At 39.6% G+C, this 24,617-nt stretch overlaps 1 protein-coding gene across 1 annotated transcript; it reads left to right on the top strand.

Annotated features, from left to right (window-relative positions):
* The first annotated feature begins 2,932 nt into the window (after positions 1 to 2,932).
* On the top strand, positions 2,933 to 10,464 carry LOC149225610 (pentatricopeptide repeat-containing protein At4g04790, mitochondrial-like). Its single transcript, XM_089379969.1, has 5 exons — positions 2,933 to 3,307; positions 3,907 to 4,001; positions 7,962 to 9,198; positions 9,735 to 10,085; positions 10,210 to 10,464. Exons 1-5 carry the CDS (start codon positions 2,933 to 2,935, stop codon positions 10,462 to 10,464), a joined length of 2,313 nt encoding a protein of 770 aa, XP_089236095.1.
* Positions 10,465 to 24,617: the final 14,153 nt, after the last annotated feature.

Raw genomic sequence — 24,617 nt, 5'->3', positions numbered from 1 at the left:
GGATGGGGATAAGTTACTAGTCACTCTTGTCTATGTTGATGATCTAATTTTTTCTAGCAATAATGATGAGATGAGCCATGAGTTTGCTCAAAATATGTCAAAAGAGTTTTAAATTTCGATGATGGGTGAATTATCTTACTTCCTTGGACTACAAGTATCTCAAACCACAGCATGCATGTTCATATCTCAAGAAAAATATCTTAAATACATGCTTAAAAGATATGGGATGGAAGATTGTGCACCTATGAGCACACCAATGACCACAGACTGCAAATTGAGCAAAGATGATGAATCCCCCTCGGTAGATGCAACTCTTTATAGGTCAATAATTGGATCTCTCCTATACTTAACTTCTACAAGACCCGACATTATGCAAGTAGTAGGAATGGTAGGAATATTTCAATCAGCTCCTAAGCAATCCCATTTGTGTAAAAGGAATTCTCAGATACTTGAAAGGAACTCCTTACTTTGGTCTTTGGTATCCCAAAAGAACAACTCTTACAATGACAGCTTACACTGATGTTGATTGGGATGGAAGTGTGGATGATCGAAAAAGCATCAGTGGAAATGCATTCTTCATGGGATATTGTCTAGTATCTTGGCTCAGCAAAAAACAATCATCTATATCTCTTTCCAGAGCTGAAGCCGAATGTATAGCTGTTGTGGATTGTTGTACACAGATACTATGGATGAAGGAAGCTTTGAAGGATGTCAACATAGAAACCAAACAACCAATTACCATCTATTATGACAACACTAGTGCCATCAATCTCTCAAAGAATCCAGTCATGCACTCAAAGACCAAACATATACCAATCAAATATCATTTTCTCTGTGAACAGGTGGTTGAAAAAAACATCAAGTTGGAATATATCAATACTAAGGAGAAGATTGCAGATATTTGCACCAAAACCCTTCCTCGAGAAGCATTTGAACATCTTCACCAAAAGATGGTGGTTATTGCTCTAGTATCAGACTAAGCAAATTCTTAAGATGTCGCATGACAGGGGGGAGCAGTTGGATAGGGGGAGTTCTTGTGCACCCGTTTTCCATTGATGTCAAAGGGGGAGAGAATGTTTGAAAGGGAAAGAATATTTCCATCAATGACAAAGGGGGAGATTGTTAATCTAGGTTGTCATTGATGTCAATATGGCAATAACCGGGATGGAAAATATTCTGGAAGATGCCAGCGGATGACTTGCTCAATTATGTATAAGACAAGAAGTGTCAATCATGCCCTTGATGATCTAGAAGCCCTTGATGACCTTGATGACATATGTGGACCACACTTGATGAACATGATTGGAAGACTACCTTGGAACCTATGACATATCACTGCATCACTAAGACTACACGATGATGATGAAAGACTACATGTTGCATATGATGTTATTTATGACATTTATGAGCCTATGAGCTTTGATGAAGAAGCCTAACAAAATGAAGCCATCCATGAAGAATATAATTGTCCTCCATTTAAATATTTTTCTCGACCTTAGAGGCATAATCTCGCCATGAGGCCTACACCATCTTGAAGAGCATAATTTTACCTTTCCAATGAGCTATTACTTGGCCAAAATCTCCAAATAATGAGAGAGAATGATATTTTACAAGGTTAAATAAGGTCTCTGCCTAGTAAGACGACCCATTCTTAGCTAAAAAATGTTGCAGAACTTTAGTGGCATAGTTGCAGATTGGTTAACTTGTGGCAAAAGACCTCAACTTTTGGAACCTGTCATAATCTTATTGACAACGGGTTGTACCTTGTGGATTGTGTATTGTTCTTTTTTTGATGCAGATTGTGTGTGGGTTCAAGATGTGACTGTGGTAAACACATTTTTTAATGAATCCTTGAAGATTGAAATATCCCCATAACAACAGTAGTAAACTCTAACACAGTGAAGTCAAGCAATCTTGAACTAAAGATAGCATAGTGAGCAGTGAAGGAGGATTGCCTTTAGACAATGAAGCATTTCATGTAAGTTCTATCTACATTCTTTATTAAAACACAGGATTGGTGTCCTTGGAATTTTTTCTCCAAAACTCAAGGTCAGTGCCTTGGACGAGATAGGGTCGAAGCCCTAGAGGTCAAAGCTTCATCAGAGACCAAGTTGGTGCTTGGCAATCATTGTCATACATTATACTTGTTATTTTATACTCAATAAAATTATTCTTGTACATTTCTTTGATTAAATTGTGAAGAATCTAACTGGTAATAATAACAATTGAAAGAAAATACAGCTTCACCCCCCTCTCAGTATTTCCAACATAGAAGTTGTAAGACAGATAATAGCAGGTTGATTGAGGCACAAAAAAGGCTTGCCAGAGCTCAAGAAAAGAAAGCAAAGGTTAATGCAGTTATCCTTGAGAGCCTTTTAGATTTGCAGAAGCAGGGACAACTGAGGATTAGTCATGGACAAGAGGAAAAGACTAATGCGGTATATGGTAGTAGGCCTCAATCAGGATACAGGTTGGATAGAGATGATACAGTCATAGGTGGAAAATATTTGGATACACTTGACTGGTAGGCTAACCCTCATGGATTTTATTCTAGTTTTGGTTCTTAGAGACATTATTGTCACTATTGCCAACATCCTTATAGGAGAAATGAGAAACAATATTTGTATGAGGAGTTCAAGAAATCCAAGTCTCCTACTTTTGATGGGCGAATGAGGAGATTGGAAGATGCAGAAGCATGGTTTCTTGGGATGGAGAAGTTCTTCAGATTGCATGATTTTTCAGAGAATATGAAAGCCAAGACAGTGATCTTCAGTCTCAAGGGAAAAGCATATATCTGGTGGAAAGATGTGAAGCGTGTCAGAGGCATCAGGGTAAAGGAGCTTAATTGGCATGAGTTCAAAAGACTCTTTAGGAAGAAGTACTTTTCTGAGAAATACTATGATGGAAAGGTCGGGGATTCTGTAAGTTGAATATGGGTTCCATGATAGATGAAGAGCATACGACTAAGTGTCTAGAGCCATTGAGGTATGTTCCCTACCTCAAGGATGAGAAGACAAAGGTCCAAAGGTTCATTAATGGGTTGCCTTTAGCATTTAAAGATCGAATTGAGTATGATGAGTGTCAGTCATTGAAGGAAGTCATCAGGAAGCTAAAGCATTGTTATGAGCAGTCAAAGCGCAAGTCTGAGCCTAAGCGGGATTGGAAAGGTAATGAGAAGATTAAAGGAAAGTGGGCTAAGAAGCGAGTAAGACCTCAAGATGCATGTGATAAGGAGAATGTAGCGTCATACAAGAATTTCAATGTAGTTGATAGAGGACTTGGATTTCAACCCGAGGAGCAGAATAAGGTGATGGTAGGAAGCCCTTGAGGTGTTGGACTTCTGGTGGAGAGCATCATTGGAATGAGTTCCCATCGCACCAGGGTGGCGGACCTCAGATTTATAGTGCTTTGAAGGCATAGATAGTTGGAGATGTTGGGTAGAGTATTCCTCAACTTTATGCAATAGTGGATACCAGGCAGGTTGATCATCAAGCATCCATTATTGAGATGGAAGGTAAGCTTTTTGGTCAAGTTGTTTCCATTTTGATTGATCATGGATTTAACTATAGTTATATTATTCCTGACATGGTGGATAAGTGTTGCTTGAAAAAAGAAGCAAATGCAAAATCTTGGTTGGTACAGTTGGCTAGAGGGTCCAAGAGATGAGTTCATCATTGGGTGAGATCTTGTGCATTTGAGTTGAATGGTATGCCTACATTAGCACATCTAAATGTGCTTCCGTTGGGATCATACAATATGTTTTTGGGCATGGATTGGTTGTGCATTCATAGGACCAAGGTGGAGTGTTATGATAAGTTTATTGAGTGGTTGGATGATGATGGAGAAAGGAGAATCTTACAGGGAAAGAAGAAGCCTACATCAATGAGAATGGTTACAATTATGCAGGCAAAGTGTAGTTGTCGAAAGGGATGTGTATTGTTTATAGTTCATATTTCAAGTGACAAAGAGAAGGATCTTGAGGATGATGAATTCATGAAGAGGTATAATGTTTTGTAGTAGTTTCTGGATGTGTTTCCTGCAAATATTTCATAGTTGCCTCCTAATAGAGAGGTGTAATTTTCTATTGAGTTGATGTCGGGAGCAACACTAATATCTAAGGACCCTATAGGATGAGTACTCTAGAGTTGGTGGAATTGAAGTTGTAGCTTAAGGAGATGTTTGATAAATGATGCATAAGGCCAAGTGTGTCGCCTTGGAGTTCACCAATATTGTTTGTAAAAAAGGACAATATTCTCAAGTTGTGCGTTGATTACAGGCAGTTGAATAAAATGACTATGAAAATTTCTTAATATAAATCCAACTGCAGTGACTGATATTATTTCTTCTACTTTTTAAGTCGGAAATAAGTTATTCACAGTGTTTCTACAGTAAACATTGAAATAAATTCTACTGCAGCCTTCACAATTAAAATATTACGGAAAGTAAATGCAAGGAAAAATACTAGCACAAGTCTAATCACAATGACAGTTATTTTTGGATAATTGTCCCCAGAAAAACCCAATGTGGGAAAACTTGTGCAGCAGATGAGGGTTTCTTTATTGATCTTCAGAAAAAATCTCATGTACAAGATACAACCAACAAAATAGAAGAGGAATTTCTATGAGAAATTTTATAGACAATATTCTCACGCTTCTCAACGAGATTCTGACTCTGGAGAGGACCTGTTCCCCCCTCTGCGTCTCACTGCATCAGCCTTCTGTGTCACTGTGTCATCTTTTACATAGGGACTCTACAATCCCAATTTCACAACCTTTGCGATGTCCCTCCTCCGCTTTGTGTCTTCCTTCTGCTCCTGCACTCCTAAATGATGTTGATACCCTCTCTCCTTCTCACCTGCAACTCTCCCTCTAATCCGATTTCCTCTTGCCGAACTTCAACCAGTGAGAAAATCGATCTTACATGGCTAACCGAGTACCTGCCTAATGTGTCTTCCAAATGCCCATCGAAGTCCTTCTAATGATCCTCCAGTTGAGTAATCAATAGTCCAGATTAGATTCTAATCAATGGCTTAGATCATATTGACTTGATCCTCATCTTCTTCTAGAAGTTTCACCCACAGTGTAATTAATACCCTTTAACTATTTTAATTTCCTAAGTTTAGACTTAGGCACCCATTAAAAATAATTAATTATTTTAATAAAATTGTCTCCGGATGGAATTTCCCAAAACAATGTCTAGGTATTGTGGAATACATGTGTCCTAGCCTCCCTGCAAATTTTGAGGCTTAGAGCACATTTGATGCTACCATAAATCAACACTCCCTCTTAGCGAGGAATGTTCTCTAGCAATGCAATTTGCTGAAGCATCACCCTGACTTTGTAACATCTCCTTCTGTGTTGCTGATGTCTCACATCGTTTCCCACCAACTACTACACAAATGTTGCATTTGTACTGGTATTGGCCCTGCTACTAGCAACACTGCATCTGTACTACAACTCCCTCTCATTTTCTGCCACTTCAACTGAGAAACCTCATGTTCCTGCTACTGAAACGGATTCTCTACCATACCCATATGTTCCTTGAATTGGACGAACTTAGCTCTTCCTAGAGCTTTTGTGAGTACGCATGCTACATAATTTCCTGTGGAGACATACTGCAACTGTACTGCCCCACGTTGAACACAGTCTCTGATAAAGTGACATTTGATATCAATCTGTTTCGACCGATCATGAAATACTAGATTCTTAGAGAGTTTAATACAACTCTAATTATCGCAGAAAATATTGCTCGCTTCCATCCTCTTCATGAACAAACACACAAGCAATTTTCTAAGCCATATTGCTTCGCACGTAGTTGTGTTGGCCTCCATATATTATGATTTTGTTGAGCTCAGAGCTACGAACTTATGCTTCCTGTTGCACCAAGATATCATTCCCGATCCAACCTTGAAGCAATACCCAGAGGTACTTTTCCAATCTACTCAACTACCTGCCCAATCTGCATCTGTGAATCCATTCAATCTGATGTCATCTCCTTGGGTGTATTTCAAACCTATTAATTTTAGGCAACAATGGTATGTTTAATGCTTTAGAGAAATTTTACTTCAATTTCTTTATTAGCCTAGTATCAATATTTATATTAGCAATCACATCAACATGATAGTAAAATGCAAATAGAACATAAACATAAACAGTAGAAAACAAGCCAAGACAAGAGGACACAAGATGTGGCACCAGCGAGGGACAAACCCCAATGTGGGGAAACCCTTGATCAAATCTTCTTTTAGTCTTCAATAGTTCAACAGATAGAGATAGTACAATTTAAAAATCTGATAATTTATAACAACAGCAAAAGATCCCTAACCAGAAAAGTCAACGTTGGTCAGTAGGTAAGATTTGACCCTCAGCAAATCGGTCAACTTCAATCAACTTCAGCATCCAAACAGCAAGATAAAACAACCCTCAAAACAGTCAAATTCATCCCAGTCAATGTCTTGTCAAACAACCCACCTGCGGTTAGCCCTAGCTGCAATCAACGTTGGTCAAAAGTCAACGTTTAGCCTCGATTTATGTGCCCAAAAATGTGGCCTACCCAAACAGAGATAGCCCTCACAAAGACACAGTCAAAGGAGGTCAACACATGATGGTCAATGCTTGGTCAAATTGTCTAGAATTTCACTCTCCTGAAATTTCGACCTCCTAAAATTTCGCTCTCCTGAAATTTCGAACGTGGAGAGAGAGAGGCCCAGAATTCCGTACCCAATCAATGAGGAGAGAGAGTGAGAAGTGTGAAGATGAGTGTTTCCAAATGAGGCTAAGTCACCTTCTATTTATATGCAACATTGAGGATGAATAGACGTGACCATTCGGCTTCTGAGCCTACATGATTTTGTTGGTCAACCTTGACAATTTGACCATAATCAAAATAAATTCATAACTTCATTTGTACATGTCAAAATCAGATGATCTTTAGATCAATCCTACACCTCACGGAGAGAGGAATCCAAGAAAAATATCAATTGTCATAAATAAAATGACCCATGTGGAGTTTGGCCCTAGTTTCCAATTTTAACACTCCCTCTCAACTAGAGAGAAGTCCATTTGTTAATCCATCTGTCAATTTGTACTATCTTTGCCATCAATGCACTACTCTGCTCTGATGGACTATGAAGAAGAAGAAGTGACTGAGAATGTATCATGCCATTCTCTACTGACCCGAAGTCAATCCCAATCAGAGGAGAGTGTGCCATACCACTCTTACTAACCCAAAGTCAATTCCAATCAAAAGAGAGTGTCTCATACCACTCTTATTGACCTGAAGTCAGTTCCAATTGATCCCTGATCAATATCGGTCATCCTCTCATAGGGAGTACGGTAGTACATAATGCATCCATCAGTAGTACTATGGCCCCTATCCTCATTTCCCTACTCATTGGCCAGATGGGAGGTACTTCCCATGAGTCCCAGATTGCATGGGTAGGATGTCTCGGCAAGAGAAGGATGAACCACTCATCTTGCCTACATGTCACCAAGGCGTATTGCAGGGGAACACTGAACCACTCACCCTATGGTTGCTCATCGCTCCAAGAAGTACCCCAAGCTCCACAGAGCTCCTAGAGCTCAATGTCCATCTCATACAGGACCCTCATAAGAGGGTCTCTCCACGACTCCAAGTCGTTCTCAGAAGGCCAAGAACTTGACCTTCCCCAGGGGCTTTGTCAGAATATTGGTGACCTGCTCATTAGTCCTGTTAGACTCCGTCTTATGTCAGTGTGAGATTGATTCTTCTTCAAAACCCTGTTTTGAAGAAGAAATCATTAAATGTGTTTTTTAGAATATGTATCAAACTCTCCAGCTCTTCAAAAGGCAGCAGCTTCCTCAGCTCCTATCTCTACAAAAGCACAAACAGAAGAAAACAAAAACATCATCAGCAATCAGAGGCAAAGTCGGGTTCAATGAAGATACGGTTTTCAAGGTGTCAAGAAGCTAATGCTGACCAAGTTCGTCTGGTTTCTTATTGGCTTTGTCTGAAAATGACTGGACCGACGAGATTTTGAGACTCTTAGAAAAGGTAGAAATTACAGAAATTTCATCTCTGGTGTGTTTGACAAACATTTTTAAATGCTTTGGGAGGAGCACACTGCAGGAGGCAGCCGAAAACTGTATTCTGGCATTTAAAACTGAGGGTGTTAAGCTCCACAAGTTGTCAGATTTCATATGTGAGTTTGCTCTAAGCCTTACAAACATGGAGCTTAAGAAGATCATATTGATTTTCAAGAGTATGCATGAAAAGCTTGAAGTAGAGCCTTCCTCCTCATCATACAGCACACTTATTGAGTATTGTTGCGAGACATTTGAGGTTCACATTGCTCTTGATTTGTTTGAAGAAATGTGCAAAGCTGGTCTACAAATTTCTGCTAAGACTTTCCATCCATTCATGCAAGCAAGTGAAAAGAGAAATGAATTGGATCTGGTGCTCCCAATCTACAAAATGATGCGCAACTATGATGTCAAGCCAACTGGGGAGACGTTCAAATACATGATCAATTCTGTTGTGAAGATGAAGAATTTTGAAGCTGCATACAATCTGTTGGATGAAATGAGAGAGCTGGATATGCGGCCAACAACACAACTATATAATGCCATTATGGCAGGATATTTCAGAGAGAATAACGTTTGCAGGGCATTGGCAGTTCTCAAACAGATGAAGAATGCAAATGTAAAAGCAGATGCAGATACATACTCTTACTTGATACATCATGCTAAAAGTGAGGGGGAGGCCGTAAAGTACTATGAAGAACTTAAAAGATCGGGTATCCCATCATCAAAATATGTATATATGGCACTTATCCATGTCTTTGTGAACTTCGGCAATTTCCTTAAAGCAAAGGAGATAGTCGAGGATAAAAGAAAACATGAAAAGTACTTAACTGAGATTAAAAGTAATGACGTTCCCGAGGCAAAAGCGATGAGGTCCCTTATTGAGCCTCTTGGGAAGCAAGGTAAATTCACTGAAATGTTTCAGTTGCTTCATGAGTACAAAGATAAGGAGGATTGGTGCTACGCTTGTAGTTTATCAGTGCTCTCCTGCATTAAGCATAAACAGCTTAGCTCTGCCATTGACCTCCTCAAGCAGCTGAAAGAGATGGACAGATCTCTTGTGGACATTGTTTGTGACCAGATCTTTTACCTTATATGTGCAACCAATATGGATCACATGTCTTGCGCAGCCTTCTATGTCTTTGTCATGGAACATTGCTTGAGTCTCAGGATAAATTTCATTCGGGCAACATTACCTCTACTCTAGCAGACAGGTTGAGTGGTTTGTCATCACAATTGCCTAAAACAAAAGAACTGGACAAGACATCATTGCGGGCTTTTCCAAATCTGTTGAAGTTTGTTGCAAGTAAGATCTTAGAATATTCCAGAGATAGTGTTGCAGTTCTGCGATCCATGGGGGACGCTATGCATTTATGGAATATATGGTTGCAGGCGAAGTTAGCATAGGTTTCAAAACAGTCTCTAGTGGTCGGTTCTGGAAATCTTGTGACCGATCCTCGGTCAATTGCGTTGCATTATTTGAGGTCTAGAAAAGGATTTTTGTTCGATGTTTTTGTTATCCTCCCTTTGCCTCAGATGGTCCTCTGGGTTGCAGCCTCAACACTTATCATGGAAGGAAAGATAATCACAGTCATGACTGTTTTCCTGATTATGTTTCTATTTCAGTGTTTACCCAAGGTCTATCATTCAATCTGTATATTACGATAAGTGCAGCATGTGTCTGGTTATATTTTTGGTACAATCTGGTGGGGATTTTCCTTGAATATACTTGCTTACTTCGTCGCTGCTCATGCTGCTGGCGCTTGTTGGTACTTGCTTGGGATTCAGCGGTCTGCAAAATGTCTGCAAGACCAATGTGAAGCTATTGGAAGTTGTGATTTCCATATACTGGGCTGCAACAAGCCCATATATTATGGGTCATCGATGATGAAAGACACAGGAAGAGCAGCGTGGACCATGAATGACACTGTGCATTCGATCTGCGTAAACAACAACGGGATTTTCAACTATGGAGCTTATAAATGGGTTGTGCCTTTGGTTACTAACACAAATCGCATTGAGAAAGTATTATTCCCGATCTTTTGGGGTCTAATGACACTAAGAATATTTGGAGTTACTATGGTGGTAGTCGCGCTCAGTTTGTTTCAATTTACACAGTGCCAAGGTGTGTGCGTATTGTTCTGGACAGAGTGCGGCAGAATTGTTGCAAGTGTTACCAGATGAGTCCTGTGCTTGGCCCGAAGATGGAGCAGCGCCCCTTCTCTGCACAGCTCGAAACCAAGAAGTTCACTTTCAATGTGATGGCAAACAGATGATGAGCTTCAATCATGAGGAGCCTGAGACAGACAGGATTTTGTTCCATGATTTCCGCCAAAGATTGTTGGGATCTTTTGGAGATTTTGTGGGATTGCGGGTGATGTGGCTCTTAGAAGGTGGATTGTGAGCTATTGAATGCAACCATGCAAACCGCTCTCAGTACAGTTGTCACCATGAGCTGAATCAACAGAATGTTAGTTTAAAGGTTGTTTTATTAAAATGGAAAATGCAACGTGGCAAACTGAAAATAAGTCAAGACTATCTATCACAGCCAAAGAATGCGATTTGATTTAAGATTTCAATCCTGATCTTATGGAGATCTGCGCTCCAGTTTTATCTCTTAATTAGCCAATTATCAGAAGATTTAGAGGAACACTGTTTTATGTTTAGAATAGATGAAACTCCCTTTCCTAATTTTTGTAATTGCAAGTGAAACAATGCCCAGGTTTTTGGGTTGATCTGTTTTCTCTTACAATAGTCTTATTTAATGTATAAAGATAGTCATTTGTAAGAGTTAGTGGGGAGAGAGAATTCTGAGTGCTGAGAGGTGTGTGTAACAGAGCTTCATTGTACAGTTTTTGACAGAGATTTTTAATGAAATTACACAGCTCTGACTTCTGAGATTCCTGTGGTATGAAAGTTAGCATAAGTTTTTCTTCTGTTTCATATGTAAACTGTTATGTTTCATTTCACTTCATGATCATTTCTAATTGAACAAATGAAGTGTTAAGGTAGAATTCATCATTTGTATGCTCTGCCTTTAAGTTTGTTCAATATTCAATGTTTTCTTCTGTTTGACAAGGATTCATCTTCTATGCCCTTGTCAGCTCCTCAGCAGTCTTGCCATCCCATTTAATCTCAATTTGATGTTAAATTTCTTGCCTACCTTGCCTCAGTCGATAATCTGTGTTTTTTATTATATTTCTCTGTTCAAGCTATTACTTTGCCCATGCAGCCCAGAAAAACCCCCTCATTTGATTAAAAACCCCTTTTTCTATCTATCCATTTACTAGCCTAAAATCAGTTTCTTTTAAAGTCATCTCAGCCCCTTTTAGAAAAACTTTTTGCTGAGATAGACCGGAGAGAGCCCTCTCTTGCCCCGTAGGGCTAGCTACGAGGCTGAGTGGTTTGATGTTGCCTTGAGGTTTACCTTTCTCAGCCTGAGGTGAAATTTCAAGCGCTAACAAGTCCCAATGTGATGGAGCCTTATTTCTCCTCGTTGTACCATATCCCAGATAAAGTGGTACCTGATGTCTATATGCTTGGAGCGATCATGAAAGACAGGATTCTATGATAATCAAATCCCATTCTGGTTGTTGTAGAGGATCACGATGGTATCCAGTACATGTCCAAATAGCTCACTGAAGATATTCCTCAACCAGATCGCTTCATAGGAGGCCATACTAGCAGCTATGTATTTGGCCTCGGTGGTGCTCAAGGAAACCGATTTATGCTTCCTACTCATCCAGGATATCGAAGCAGAACCCAAAGAAAAATAGCATCTAGAAGTGCTCTTGCGATCCACCACACTTCTAGCCCAATCAGCATCAGAATAACCATGCAGCCTCACATCTCTGGCATTGTATCTCAATCCATGAGTGATTGTGCCCCGAAGATATCTCAGAAAATTCTTGGCACCAATCCAATGTATATGATGAGGCTCAACCATATATTGGCTCAATGTGTTAACTGCAAAACATATGTCTGGATGGGAGTTCACCAAGAACATCAGTGCTCCTATGAGTTGATGATTCTCAGAAGCATTTCCCAATTCAGGTCCAACAACACTACCACATAACTTCTTAAAGTTAAGTTCCAACGAAGTAGTCATAGGCTTGCAGTCCACCATCCCAAATCTTTCCAATATCTTCACAACATATTTTCCCTGAAAAAGGAAAATTTCAGATGGTTTTTGCCATACCTCCAACCCTAGGAAATAGTGCATCAATCCTCGGTCCTTCATCTCAAATTCAGAATCCAACTCCCTCTTACATTTGTGAATGAGAGGGTCTGCACTTCCATCAGCGCCATGCTTGATTTTGTAGAGCCACTTAGAGGTGACAACTGATTTGTCCTGGGGTCTAGGGACCACATCCCAGACATCATTCTTCATAATTGACTCGTATTCTTAATTCATAGCATCTTTCCATACTTTATGCTTCATGGCTTCTTCGAATGATGAAGGCTCATTTTGAATGATAGTGCTCATGGTGGTCAAATATCCTTGATACTTGTTCGGCTTCTTGCTTTCAGGGAAAGTCTCCCTTGGTGCAATGTGTCTCTCAGCATCTTCGAGAGTCTCCCTAATCCATGAGGGTCTTTTTTTTGAGGATGAGGGCTCATGAGGGGAGGATCAATATGATCCATAGATTCATCAACATCAGGCATTGTTTCGTCTTCTTTTTCACCCTTATTTCCTGTGTCAACTTCTTTGTCCTTTCTCAGGATAGGAAGGTTGTTGATCTTCCTGAGGGCCATATCTTTGTTGAAGGTGAAATCATGACTTATCTAAACTTCCTTTTGACCAGCAACATAAATTCTATATCCCTTAGAATTTTCACTATAGCCCACAAAGATTCCTTTCTTCCCAGATGCACCCAATTTGCTTCTTTTCTCTTTCACCACATGAAAATATACGAGACTTCCAAAAATTCTAAAATGAGAGACATTGGGTTTCTTACCAGTGAACATTTCTTCAGGAGTCTTGGAGTCCAATGCTTGATGACGTCATCGGTTTTGAACATACACGCCAGTATTTGCAGCTTCAGCCCATAGAAACTTCGGAATGCCTTGATCATGAAGCATGGCACAGACAGCTTCTACAATAGAGTGATTCTTTCTTTCAGCCACACTATTCAGCCCGTGAGTGTATGGCATTGTAGTCTCCCTCTTAATGCCAAATTCTCTGCAATAATCTTGGAATTCATTGCATTCGTGCTCAGTCCCATTATCAGTCCTCAATATCTTGATTTTCTTCTCGAAATGGTTTTCGATCAAGGCTTTGAAGTGTCGGAACCAGGTGAACACTTCATCCTTCTTCTTCAAGAAGTAGATCCAAGTCTTGCGAGAATAATCATATGTAAATGTGAGATAATATAAGTATCCTCCCAAAGAGTTTATGGGCATCATACCATATATGTCGGAATGGATCAATTGCAATATATCTATGGGCTTGCTATTACTTGAGGGGATTGGTCACATTGTAAGTTTTCCTTCGGCACATCCCGGACATACACCTTCATGCTCTACTTTGAACTTGGGCATACCTATCACCATATGTCTCACATCGAGTATGGCCTTATAATGAATATGGGAAAACCTCTGGTGCCATAGTTCAGATTCTATAGATGTGTCACAAGACATGGCTCCCAATGGACTTCCTCCAACTTGATACAAAGTGTCAAGCCTGAACCCAAGAGTAAAAGCATCTTTAAAATTTATTTTCCAAACCCATACCTTTCCATTAATGAATGCCACCTTGAATCCTTTGTCCTCCATGGCTGAAATGGACATCGAATTCTTCTTGAGATCAAGTACATATAGTACTTCTTGCAAATGAATAGTGTTACCTTGATTCAATTGAAGGGTAACATTCCCTACTCCCTTCATGGGATAGGTGGCGTCGTCTCCAAGTTTGTCTCCTTTTCTATCAGATTAGAGAGGGCTTCCTTGTATCCGGTGAAGTGCTTGAGGCACCACTATCAATCAGCCAATTTACCAAAGTGTCTAGAGGAGAGGCAATGGAGAGGGACGATATAAGATAGTACTATTTTTGCTTATTGTTAACAACATTTGATTCTTCATACCTGGAGTTCCTTGATTTCTTGGAGGGTCGACCCTTTCCTTGATGTCCCACATTCCTTTTTCCTTTCCATTGGACTTATCATTCCTTTGATCATTGTTGTTGAAGTTGCCCCTGGAATGATTGTGATCATCATCATGCGATGTGTCCCTTCTATTTGGACACTCCCTTGCATAGTGGCCAAACTTATTGCAAACAAAGCACCTACCCTTCCTTCCTCCCTTTGATCTAGGATTTCCATGGAAATGACCTTTAGACCCTGCATTATTCCTCCTTTTGGCATGAGCGGAGAATGCAGTGGGGTTGCTTCTATTAGAAGGCATTTCTTTCTCCACCATTCTTGTTTCTTTTTTAATGCATCTTGACATTAGTTCTTCAAAACCTAGAATTCGATCATTGTTGAGGACGGTGGTTTTAAATACATACCACTCAGGTGGGAGTCCTCCAAGGGTGGTGAGAGTAAGTTCCTTGTCAGGAATGACTTCTTCAATCGAGAGTAGATCATTCTTGATCTCAGTAATCCTCCAAAAATAGGATAGAATATTCTCATCCTTGCCCTTCTTAATATCCTTCAACTTATTCTTGAAAAATAGAATTTGATTAGTGTTACTAACCTTGAACATGCCAACCAACATGTCGTAGATCTCCTTGGAGGTCTTCAATTCAGAGATGTAGGCCACCAGATGCTTGTCAATGGAATCCCAAATAATCTTATTTGCTTTGACTTCAACCCTATTTTACTTGGTCTTTGCAGCAGCCGGTGCATTTGAAGGAGGTTCAGGGATTTTACCTTGCACATAATCTATCACTCCTTTTTCTTCCAAGGTCAAATCAAGAGACATCTTCCATACATGATAGTCAGATTTATCATGGAGCTTTTCTTCAGCCGAGAAGTAGGATGAGGAACCCATTGAACCCTTTTTCCTTGTCCAACTGTCTTTGGTGATTGCTCTTTCACTCTTGCTTGGGCTTTATCTTCACCTCAGCTCTAATACCATGTTAATTTTAGACAACAATGATATGTTCTATGCTTTAGAGAAATTTTAGTTCAATTTCTTTACTAGCCTAGTATCAATATTCAGATTAGAAATCACATCAACATGATAGTAAAATGAAGATAGAACATAAACGTAAACAGTAGAAGACAAGCCAAGACAAGAGGACACAAGATGTGGCACCAGCTAGGGACAAACCCCAATGTGGGGAAACCGTTGATCAATTCTTCTTTTAGTCTTCAATAGTTCAGCAGAGAGAGGTAGTACAATTTACAAATCTAATAATTTATAACAACAGCAAAAGAGCCCTAACCAGAAAAGTCAACGTTGGTCAACAGGGCAAATTTGACCCTTAGCAAATTGGTCAAATTCAGTCAACTTCAGCATCTAAACAGAAAGATAAAACAACCCTCAAAATAGTCAAATGCAGCCCAGTCAAAGTCTAGTCAAACAGCCCACCTGCGGTCAGCCCTAGCTGTAGTCAAAGCTAGTCAACAGTCAACGTTTATCCTTGATTTTTGAACCCATAAATGAGGCTTGCCAAATCGAAGATAGCCCTCACAAAAACGCAGTCAAAGGAGGTCAACACACGCTGGTCAATGCTTGGTCAAACTGTCCAGAAATTCAGTCTCCTGAAACTTCACTCTCCAGAAATCTCGGCCTCCTGAAATTGCGCTCTCTTGAAATTTCGACCTCCTGAAATTTCGAACATGGAGAGAGAGAAGCCCAGAAATTTGTACCCAATCAATGAGGAGAAAGAGAGAGAAGTGTGAAGATGTGTGTGCCCAAATGAGGCTAAGTCACCTTCTATTTATATGCAACGTTGAGGATGAATAGACGTGATTGTTGGGCTTCTGAGCCTACATGAGTTTGTTGGTCGACCTTGATAATTTGACCATAATCAGAATAAATGCATAACTTCATTTGTACATGTCAGAATCAGTTGATCTTTAGATCAATCCTACACCTCTCGGAGAGAGGAATCCAAGAAAAATATCAGTTGTCATAAATAAGATAACCCATGTGGATTTTGGCCCTAGTTTCCAATTTTAACAAAACCATATCCGACTGTTCCACACACATATCTAGGAATGTGCCTAGTTGCTGCCCAATGCACCCTTTTCGGTTCCACCATGAACTGACTAAGGGTGTTGACAGTGAAGAAAATGTCTGGCCTAGTGTTGACTAGATACATGATCGACCCAATGAGCTATTTGTACAAGGTGGGGTGCACCTCCTTGTCTCTTATGCATCTATTTTCTTCCAGTTGGTGATTATAGGCGTAGCCATGAGTCAACAATCTTGCATTCTGAATCTCTTCAAAATATCTATAGCATATCTTCCTTGCCCAAGGAATATCTCCCCATTCTTCTATAACACTTCCAACCCTAGAAAATAATGCATCAACCCCATATCCTTCATGTCGAATCCTGCTTCAAAATTCTTCTTGCGGTCTTGTATGAACCTAGATGACCTAGTTAGAAACAAGTCATCCACGTATAATACTAGAATAAGTGGCTCATTCTCCACCATTAGATATTAGAGATTGGGATTAGCATCACTCTTTATGAATCCCAACTGCTACAAGTAACTACCAATCCAACCATACCATGTTTTGGGTGTCTGCTTGAGCCCATATAAAGATTTCTTTAACATGCATACATGAGTTCTATTTTCATGAGTTTCAAAGCCTTCGAGTTGTTCTATATACACCTCTTCTTTTATAACCTCGTTCAAGAATGTTGTTTTGACATCCATCTGGTGAATCTTCTATCCCATTTGAGTTGTTAGGAATATAACATATCTGATAGAGGTATATCTAACTACTGGGGCGAAGGTCTCTTCATAGCCTATTCCTTCCTTGTGTCTATATCCCTTTGCCAAGAACCTAGCCTTGTACTTCTCTATACTACCATATGTTTCATGCTTGATCTTGTAGATCCACCTTGATCCTACAACTGATCTATCCTCTGTTCTAGGTACCACTTCCCAGACATCATTTGTCATGATAGACTTATACTCTTCTTGCGGTCTTGTATGAACCTAGATGACCTAGTTAGAAACAAGTCATCCACATATAATACTAGAATAAGTGGTTCATTCTCCACCATTAGATATTAGAGATTGGGATTAGCATCACTCTTTGCGAATCCCAACTGCTACAAGTAACTACCAATCCAACCATACCATGTTTTGGGTGTCTGCTTGAGCCCATATAGAGATTTCTTTAACATGCATACATGAGTTCTATTTTCATGAGTTTCAAAGCCTTCAGGTTGTTCTATATACACTCTTCTTTTATAACCTCGTTCAAGAATGTTGTTTTGACATCCATCTGGTGAATCTTCTGTCCCATTTGAGTTGTTAGGAATATAACATATTTGATAGAGGTATATCTAACTACTGGGGCGAAGGTCTCTTCATAGCCTATTCCTTCCTTGTGTCTATATCCCTTTGCCACGAACCTAGCCTTTTACTTCTCTATACTACCATATGTTTCATGCTTGATCTTGTAGATCCACCTTGATCCTACAACTGATCTATCCTCTGGTCTAGGTACCACTTCCCAGACATCATTTGTCATGATAGACTTATACTCTTCTACCGTGGCATTCACCCAAACTTGGTGTTGTACAGCTTCCTGAAAACTGGAGGGTTCTTCAACCTGTGCAACCAAGGCTTGGTATCTGTCAGGTTGTCTACGTTGCCTCTTCTCGGTTCTAAGATCTCCGACAAACTCCTCTGCATCCCTCAGTGTTTGTTGTACTTCCCTGTTGGTTCTACCATTGGTGGTGGGAGGCTCAATCAAGTCCCCCCTCCAGTTCATGTTGTTCCATCAACTGAAAACTGCCTGGATTTCCTATTTCCGAGGAATTACTAGTGCTAGTCATTGTGCTTGATCCAGGTGCCATCCTCCTGCTTTTCCTCCTTGTTGCCCCTGCTGTTGTTGGACTAATGGAACATCCACTTACTGAATTCCTGTTGGCATCTCTCGAGATTTCCTGAAAGCTTTATCCTCCATGAACTTTGCATCTTGTCTTACTACAATCTTCCTACTGCTAGGAATGTAGAATCTGTATTCCTTCGAGGTCTCACTATATCTTATGAGGTACCCCTTTTCTGCAGTCTGATCCAGTTTACTATGCTTCATTTGGAATGTGATAATATGCCACACTTTTGAATATCCTGAGATGACTCACCTTCGGCTTCTTCCCTGTGAAGAAACCTTCAGGCGTTTTCTTCCCTCAATGCTTTGTGAGGAGTTCTATCCTAGATATACACTATTGTGTTGCAAGCCTCTACCCATAAGAATCTAGGCAAGTCTTGGTCATAAAACATATCTTTTGCTGCCTCGACGATAGTTTTATTTTTTGAATCAGAGACCGGAGAATCCACAGTATGAACATTTTTACACCAATGTTTCAAATCCCAAGTGGGATCCATCATCAGGGTTGAAGAATGATAATAAAAGAAGAGCAGATCAGGGAAATAAATACTAATGAGGAAGGAAATTTCAAGGAGGAACACACTGTCGGCTAGAATCTTTTTAATTTTTATTATTTCGCTCTACTACTCCATTATGCTCTGGATTATATGGAGTCGTCCATTCTCTTTTGATGCCCTCCTTTGCACAGAAATCTATGTAGTCTTTGTTCATGTACGCAACACCTTTATCTTTTTTCTTGTCATGTTCTCTACGAGAGCCTTAAACTCTTTGAACCGATCAAAGACCTCATCCTTGGTCTTTAAGAAATAGATCCAGGTATTTTTAGAATGATCATCAATAAAGGTGACGAAGTATTCGCCACCACTAAGAGCTCTTGTAGACATAGGGCCACAAATATCTAAGTGTATCAATCCCAATATGCCTTTCGCTTTGTTGTTACTTCTGGAAAAAATTGTTTTAACGTACTTCCCTAGTACGCATCCTCTTCATACACCATCATGCTCAGTACTAAGGACTAGAACTCCTAGAACAGTATCTCTAAGCATCCTTAGTGCTCCATGGTGCAAGTGTCCCATTCGCCTATGCCATAGTTCATTTAGTTCCTTTTCACCATTATGATTGATTCCTATCAATTCCATTCGAGACTCGAGTTGCAACCTTTACAGTTTGTTGCTTCGATCTCTAATTTGTCTCTTCTTCTTCCAGCTTGGATGTTTGACGTATACTTTCCTTCCAATGAAGTATACATCGTATCCCTTGTCCTGTAACTGGGACATTGAAATCAAATTCATTCCTAACCCGAGCACATGCAAAACATTAGTGGCTCGGATGTTGGTTCCTTCTTATGTTTGAAATGTTATGGTGCCTCTCCCTACTTGAGTACACTTCGTTATGTTTATCATGGTAATTTGGAAGTCCATTTACTCTTCTTGATAGCTCGAGAAATGTTCTCGTACTCCAGTTAAATGGGTTGAAGCCCCGTTATCAATATACCAAAAATCTGTTGACGCTGAACTTGAAAAGCATGTGAATTCTTCTTCCAATTTGGAAGATAATTCAAAGACATCTTGATTTTCCATCCTTCTTTGTGCTATTTTTCCTATCGATTTCTAACGCTTTTCTGCCCCAGCAACTGCTGCAGGAAAACTCTGTCACACTAGAAAACTCCTCTTCACTAAAGCTTTTGCACTGCTCCCTCTATCATTGGCAAACTTCACTCTCTGTCGACTCTCTCATAGAGATATTTTCCCACAAAAATTTCGCCCTCCTAGACTGCACTGCATAATTCTTCTGGGGATTCGATTTTCTGCCTATGCAACAATTTCGAATTCCCTCCTTCTCTTCAACGTTGGCTCTTCCAGTCTTCACTCCTTCTTAACTCAACTCTGATACCATGTGAAAATTTCTTGATAGAAATCCAACTGCAGTGACTAATATTATTTCTTCTACTTATTAAGTCATAAATAAGTTATTCACGGTGTTTCTATAGAAAACATCGAAATAAATTCTATTGCAACCTTCACAATTAAAATAATGCGGAAAGTAAATGCAAGGAAAAATACTAGCACAAGTATAATCACAATGACACATCTATTTTTGAACAATTGTCCTTGGAAAAACCCAATGTGACAAAACCGGTGCAGCAGATGAGGGTTTCTTTACTGATCTTTAGCGAAAATCTCATGTACAAGATACAACCAGTAGAATAGAAGAGAAATTTCTGTGAGAAATTTTATAGACAATATTCTCATGTTTCTCAGCGAGATTCTAACTCTGGAGAGGACTTGTTGCTCCCTCTGCGTCTCACTGTGTCAGCGTCTTCGTAGGTACTGCGCAGTCCCAGCATCACAGCCTTTGTGTTGTCCCCCCTCTGCTCTGTGTCTTCCTTCTTCTCCTGCACTCCTTATTGATGTTGATACCCTCTCTCCTTCTCACCTGCAACTCTCCCTATAATCTGATTTCCTCTTGTCGAACTACGACAAGTGAGAAAATCGATCTTACTTGGGTATCTGAGTACCAGTCTATTGTGTCCTCCAAATGCCCATTGAAGTCCTCCAGTTGAGTAATCAATGGCCCAGATTAGATTCTAATCAATGGCTCATATCATATTGACTTGATCCTCGTCTTCTTCCAAAAGTTTCACCCACAGTTTAATTAATACCCTTTAATTATTTTAATTTCTTAAGTTTAGACTTAGGCACCGATTAAAAATAGTTATTTATTTTAATAAAATTGTCTCTAGATGGAATTTCCCAAAACGATGTCTGGGTATTGTGGAATACATGTGTCCTAGCCTCCCTACAAATTTTGAGGCTTAGAGCACATCTGATGCTACCATAAATCAACAGTGACTATCAAGAACAGGTATCCATTGTCGTGGATTGACGATTTTTTTTATCAGCTGAAGTGAGAAGCATTATTTTCAAAGATTGATCTAAGATCAAGATATCATCAAGTGTGCATCAAAGAAGAAGACATTCACAAGACTGCATTCCATACGAGGTATGGACATTATGAGTTTGTGGTGGTTCCTTTTGGTTTTACCAATGCTCCATCCACTTTCATGTGTTTGATGAACAGTGCGTTGCGTCCTTACTTGGACAAGTTTGTGATAGTCTTTATTGATGATATATCGATATACTCCAAGAATGAGGAAGAGCATTGAGATCACCTGGTAGCAATGTTGATATTATTGATAGAGCATTGGTTGTATGCCAATCTTAGCAAGTGCAGTTTCTTTCAGTCTCAAATTCATTACTTGGGATATGTTATTTCCAAGGAGGGGATATCAATGAACCCGAAAAAGATTAAAGTTATCATGAAGTGGCCAACTCCTAGGAATGTGGATGAGGTCAAATCATTTATGGGACTAACAGGTTATTATAGGTGGTTCATCAGGAACTTATCATGGATTGGTTATCTTATTACATCTTTTCAGAGGAAAGGGAAGGAGTTTGAATGGGCTGAGGAGTGTGCATCTGGTTTACCGTAGTTTAAGTGTTTTATTACAAATGCTTCAATTTTGAAGATTACAGATCCTGATAATGAGTTTGTGGTTTGTACAGATGCTTACAAGGAAGGACTTGGTGGAGTCTTGATGTAGGAAGGGGTGGTGGTATGCTATGAGTCAATGAAGTTGAATGAGCACGAGTGGAGCTATGTGACTCATGATCTTGACTTAGAAACTATCATCCATGCATTAAAGATTTGGAGACATCATCTTCTTGGCAGGAGGTTCGTCTTTATGAGTGATCACAGTGGGTTGAGGTACTTGTTTGCCCAACCTAATCTGAATGTTAGGAAATCTAGATGGTTGGCTACCCTTAGTGAGTTTCACTTTGAGATCAGGTACATCAAGGGAAAGGAAAACAGACTCACAAATTTTCTCAATAGGAGAGTGCAGGTGAATCATATTTTAGTTGTGAGCTCCTATGGGATAGATTTATAGGAGTGGATCTTGCATGCAGGGAAGCATGATGAGAGGTAGTAGCAGTTGAAGCACAGGTTGCAGCAACAGGGTGAAGGTGATAGAGATGAGGAGTATCACCTCACGATAGATGGCTTGGTGAGATTCAAGAACAAGATTTATGTGTCAAATAGCAGTGAGCTCAAGAAGCTTATCTTGAGGGAGTTTCATGTCAAGTTGTATTTAGGCCACCCAAGATATAAAAAAACTTTGACAATAGTCAAGAAGTTCTATCATTGGCCGAACTTGAAGAAAGAAGTGGTTGAATTTGTTGCGAGATGTTTGAACTGTCAGCAAGTGAAAGCAAAGTGTAAGCATCCAGTTGGTTTGTTACAGCCTATTCTGATTCCATAATGGAAATGGGAGGTCATTTCCATGGACTTCATTATAGGTTTGTTGAGGACATTGAAGCAGCATGATTCCATCATGGTTGTGGTTGATAGGTTGAGTAAGGTAGCTCACTTCGTTGCAATGAAGTCTATGAATTTAGCTAGTGAGGTAGATCAGATCTTCATCAAGGAGATAGTGAGATTACATGGTGTTCCCAAGAATATCATATCAGATAGAGATGCCAAGTTTAGCTCCAAGTTTTGGAAGGAGTTGTTTGCAGGCTTGGGGACAGAGTTAGCATTCAACACAGCTTATCATCAGTAGACAGATGGACAGACAAAGAGGGTGAACAAGATTCTTAAGGATATGTTGAGGATCTATGTCATGCATTAGCAAAGGAAGTGGGAGGAGTATCTTCCATTGGTATAGTTTTCATATAAAAATGGGTACCAAGAATCCTTGAGGATGAGTCCATTTGAGGCTCTTTATGGGTGGAGTTATAATACTTCTATCAATTGGAGTGATCTAGTTAAAAGGGTGTTGATTAGACTGGATATGTTGGTTGAGATGGAGTGGGAGATGCAGATTACTAGAAGGAATTTAAAGGCAACACAGAACATGCAGATGTGTACTTGCACATCAAGCCAATAGGAGCTCCATGATGATTATATCATGTGCCAAGTTTGCATGTCGGTATTGTGGTCATTTTGAGATCCTTGAGAGGATTGGTCTAGTGGCCTACAGGCTTGCATTGTTGCCAACAATGAAAGTCTGTGATGTTTTCCATGTTTCATTGCTTAAGAGATATGTTCAGGATGTTGATCATGTGATTGATTGGTTTGTATTTCACGTGGAACAGATGGAGAATTCTAGCTAGAACCTCAGTGCACTTTGCAGCAGAAATAGCTCATGCTCCAAAACCGAGCAATAGAGCAGGTTAAAGTGTAGTGGAAGCACTTTGGGCCCGATGAAGCTACATGGGAGATGGTTGATCAGATGCGGGCTTTGTATCCTTATTTATTTGTTGGTTGAGCATATGTGTTTGGTTTATGTGTTTTGGTTTATATTTATATATGCATATGTGTATTGTAAATACTACAATGAGTTGTGTTATAAAGCTCCAATAAGAAGTATGTTGTCTACAATGAATTGTGTTATAAAGCTCCAATAAGAAGTATGATGTAAATACTGCATCAAGTTGTGTTATAAAGCTCTAATAAGAAGTATGGTGTTCATGGTTTCAGTAGTTTGGTATGATGTAAATGTTGCATCGAGTTGTGTTATAAAGCTCCATGGGAAACATGTTTTGTTGGTTATAAGTGTCATTGAACACTGAGGATGGTGTTCCCCCAGGGGGAGGGGTCTGTAACATACCCTTGCTAATTTTCCATGTAAATTAAATAAGACCAAGGTCATGGGGCACGTATTCCAAGCTGAATGGTGAGCAAACATTATAGTGGGAATCACTTGTGGTTAATTAATGGCTATGGAAATTGGAAAAGGAAAGAGGCAATAATTGGCATTTAATTATGAAAATAAAGGAAAATATGAGAAAATGAAGGTGAAGAGACACAAATTTTCATGCAAGTGAAATCAAAGGAAAAATGAAGAAAAAGGAGACACCAATGATAAAAAGGCATCAAAGAATCAGTTCAAAACTTTTCGCTTAGCTTTTGTCAGTTCAGTTTTGGTTCTCTCCTTTCATTCTCTATCTCATACACTCTTACACACCTAGAGTATTCTTGGAGAATTCTAGCAATCACTTGGATTGGAGAAAGAAAGAAAAGGAAAGCAAGGAAGTGCAAGGAGATAGTTGAATCAATAGCTACAACAGACTTACTTTGCAGATAACAGGTTGCATATGTGATCTCCTTGTTGTTTTTTGGATGCATGGTATATGCATGTGGTTCCTTGGTTATGTGTTGTCATTTGCATGAAGATTTGACTTGATTGACAGTGGTCTTAGCCTTGCCTTGCCATTTCTTGGCTAGCCATGGTGTAGTGGGTTCCCCATTTGGTTTTCTAATTGGTTCTTCAGTTCTTAAGGTTGTGGGTTGGAACAAATGCTCTAGAGCCTTGAAACAACTTGGGTTCCTTGAAGGTTGTGGGTTGAGTTATTAGTCCCTGGAGACTATTGTTAATTTTTCATAGGACTACCTTGTTCTTTGCTTTGATAATTGCATTTCTTCATTAATACATTAATCTCACCCCATATCATCATTACATTATCCATATCTTC

The sequence above is a fragment of the Pinus tabuliformis genome, chromosome J (assembly GCF_031772625.1).
Source record: "Pinus tabuliformis cultivar Carrire ecotype Pingquan chromosome J, CPIR1, whole genome shotgun sequence".
NCBI lineage: Eukaryota > Viridiplantae > Streptophyta > Pinopsida > Pinales > Pinaceae > Pinus > Pinus tabuliformis.
Note: the sequence above shows the minus strand (reverse complement) of the source record. Positions and strands in the feature narration are given on the sequence as shown.

Bases quoted from the DNA above. Each gene is read 5' to 3' on its own strand.
- LOC149225610 (XM_089379969.1), top strand. From the start codon at position 2,933: ATGGGTTCCATGATAGATGAAGAGCATACGACTAAGTGTCTAGAGCCA. The intron at 3,308-3,906 runs GTGATGGTAGGA...ACAATTATGCAG, and splicing joins AACCCGAGGAGCAGAATAAG to GCAAAGTGTAGTTGTCGAAA. The intron at 4,002-7,961 runs GTATAATGTTTT...ATGCTGACCAAG, and splicing joins GATGATGAATTCATGAAGAG to TTCGTCTGGTTTCTTATTGG.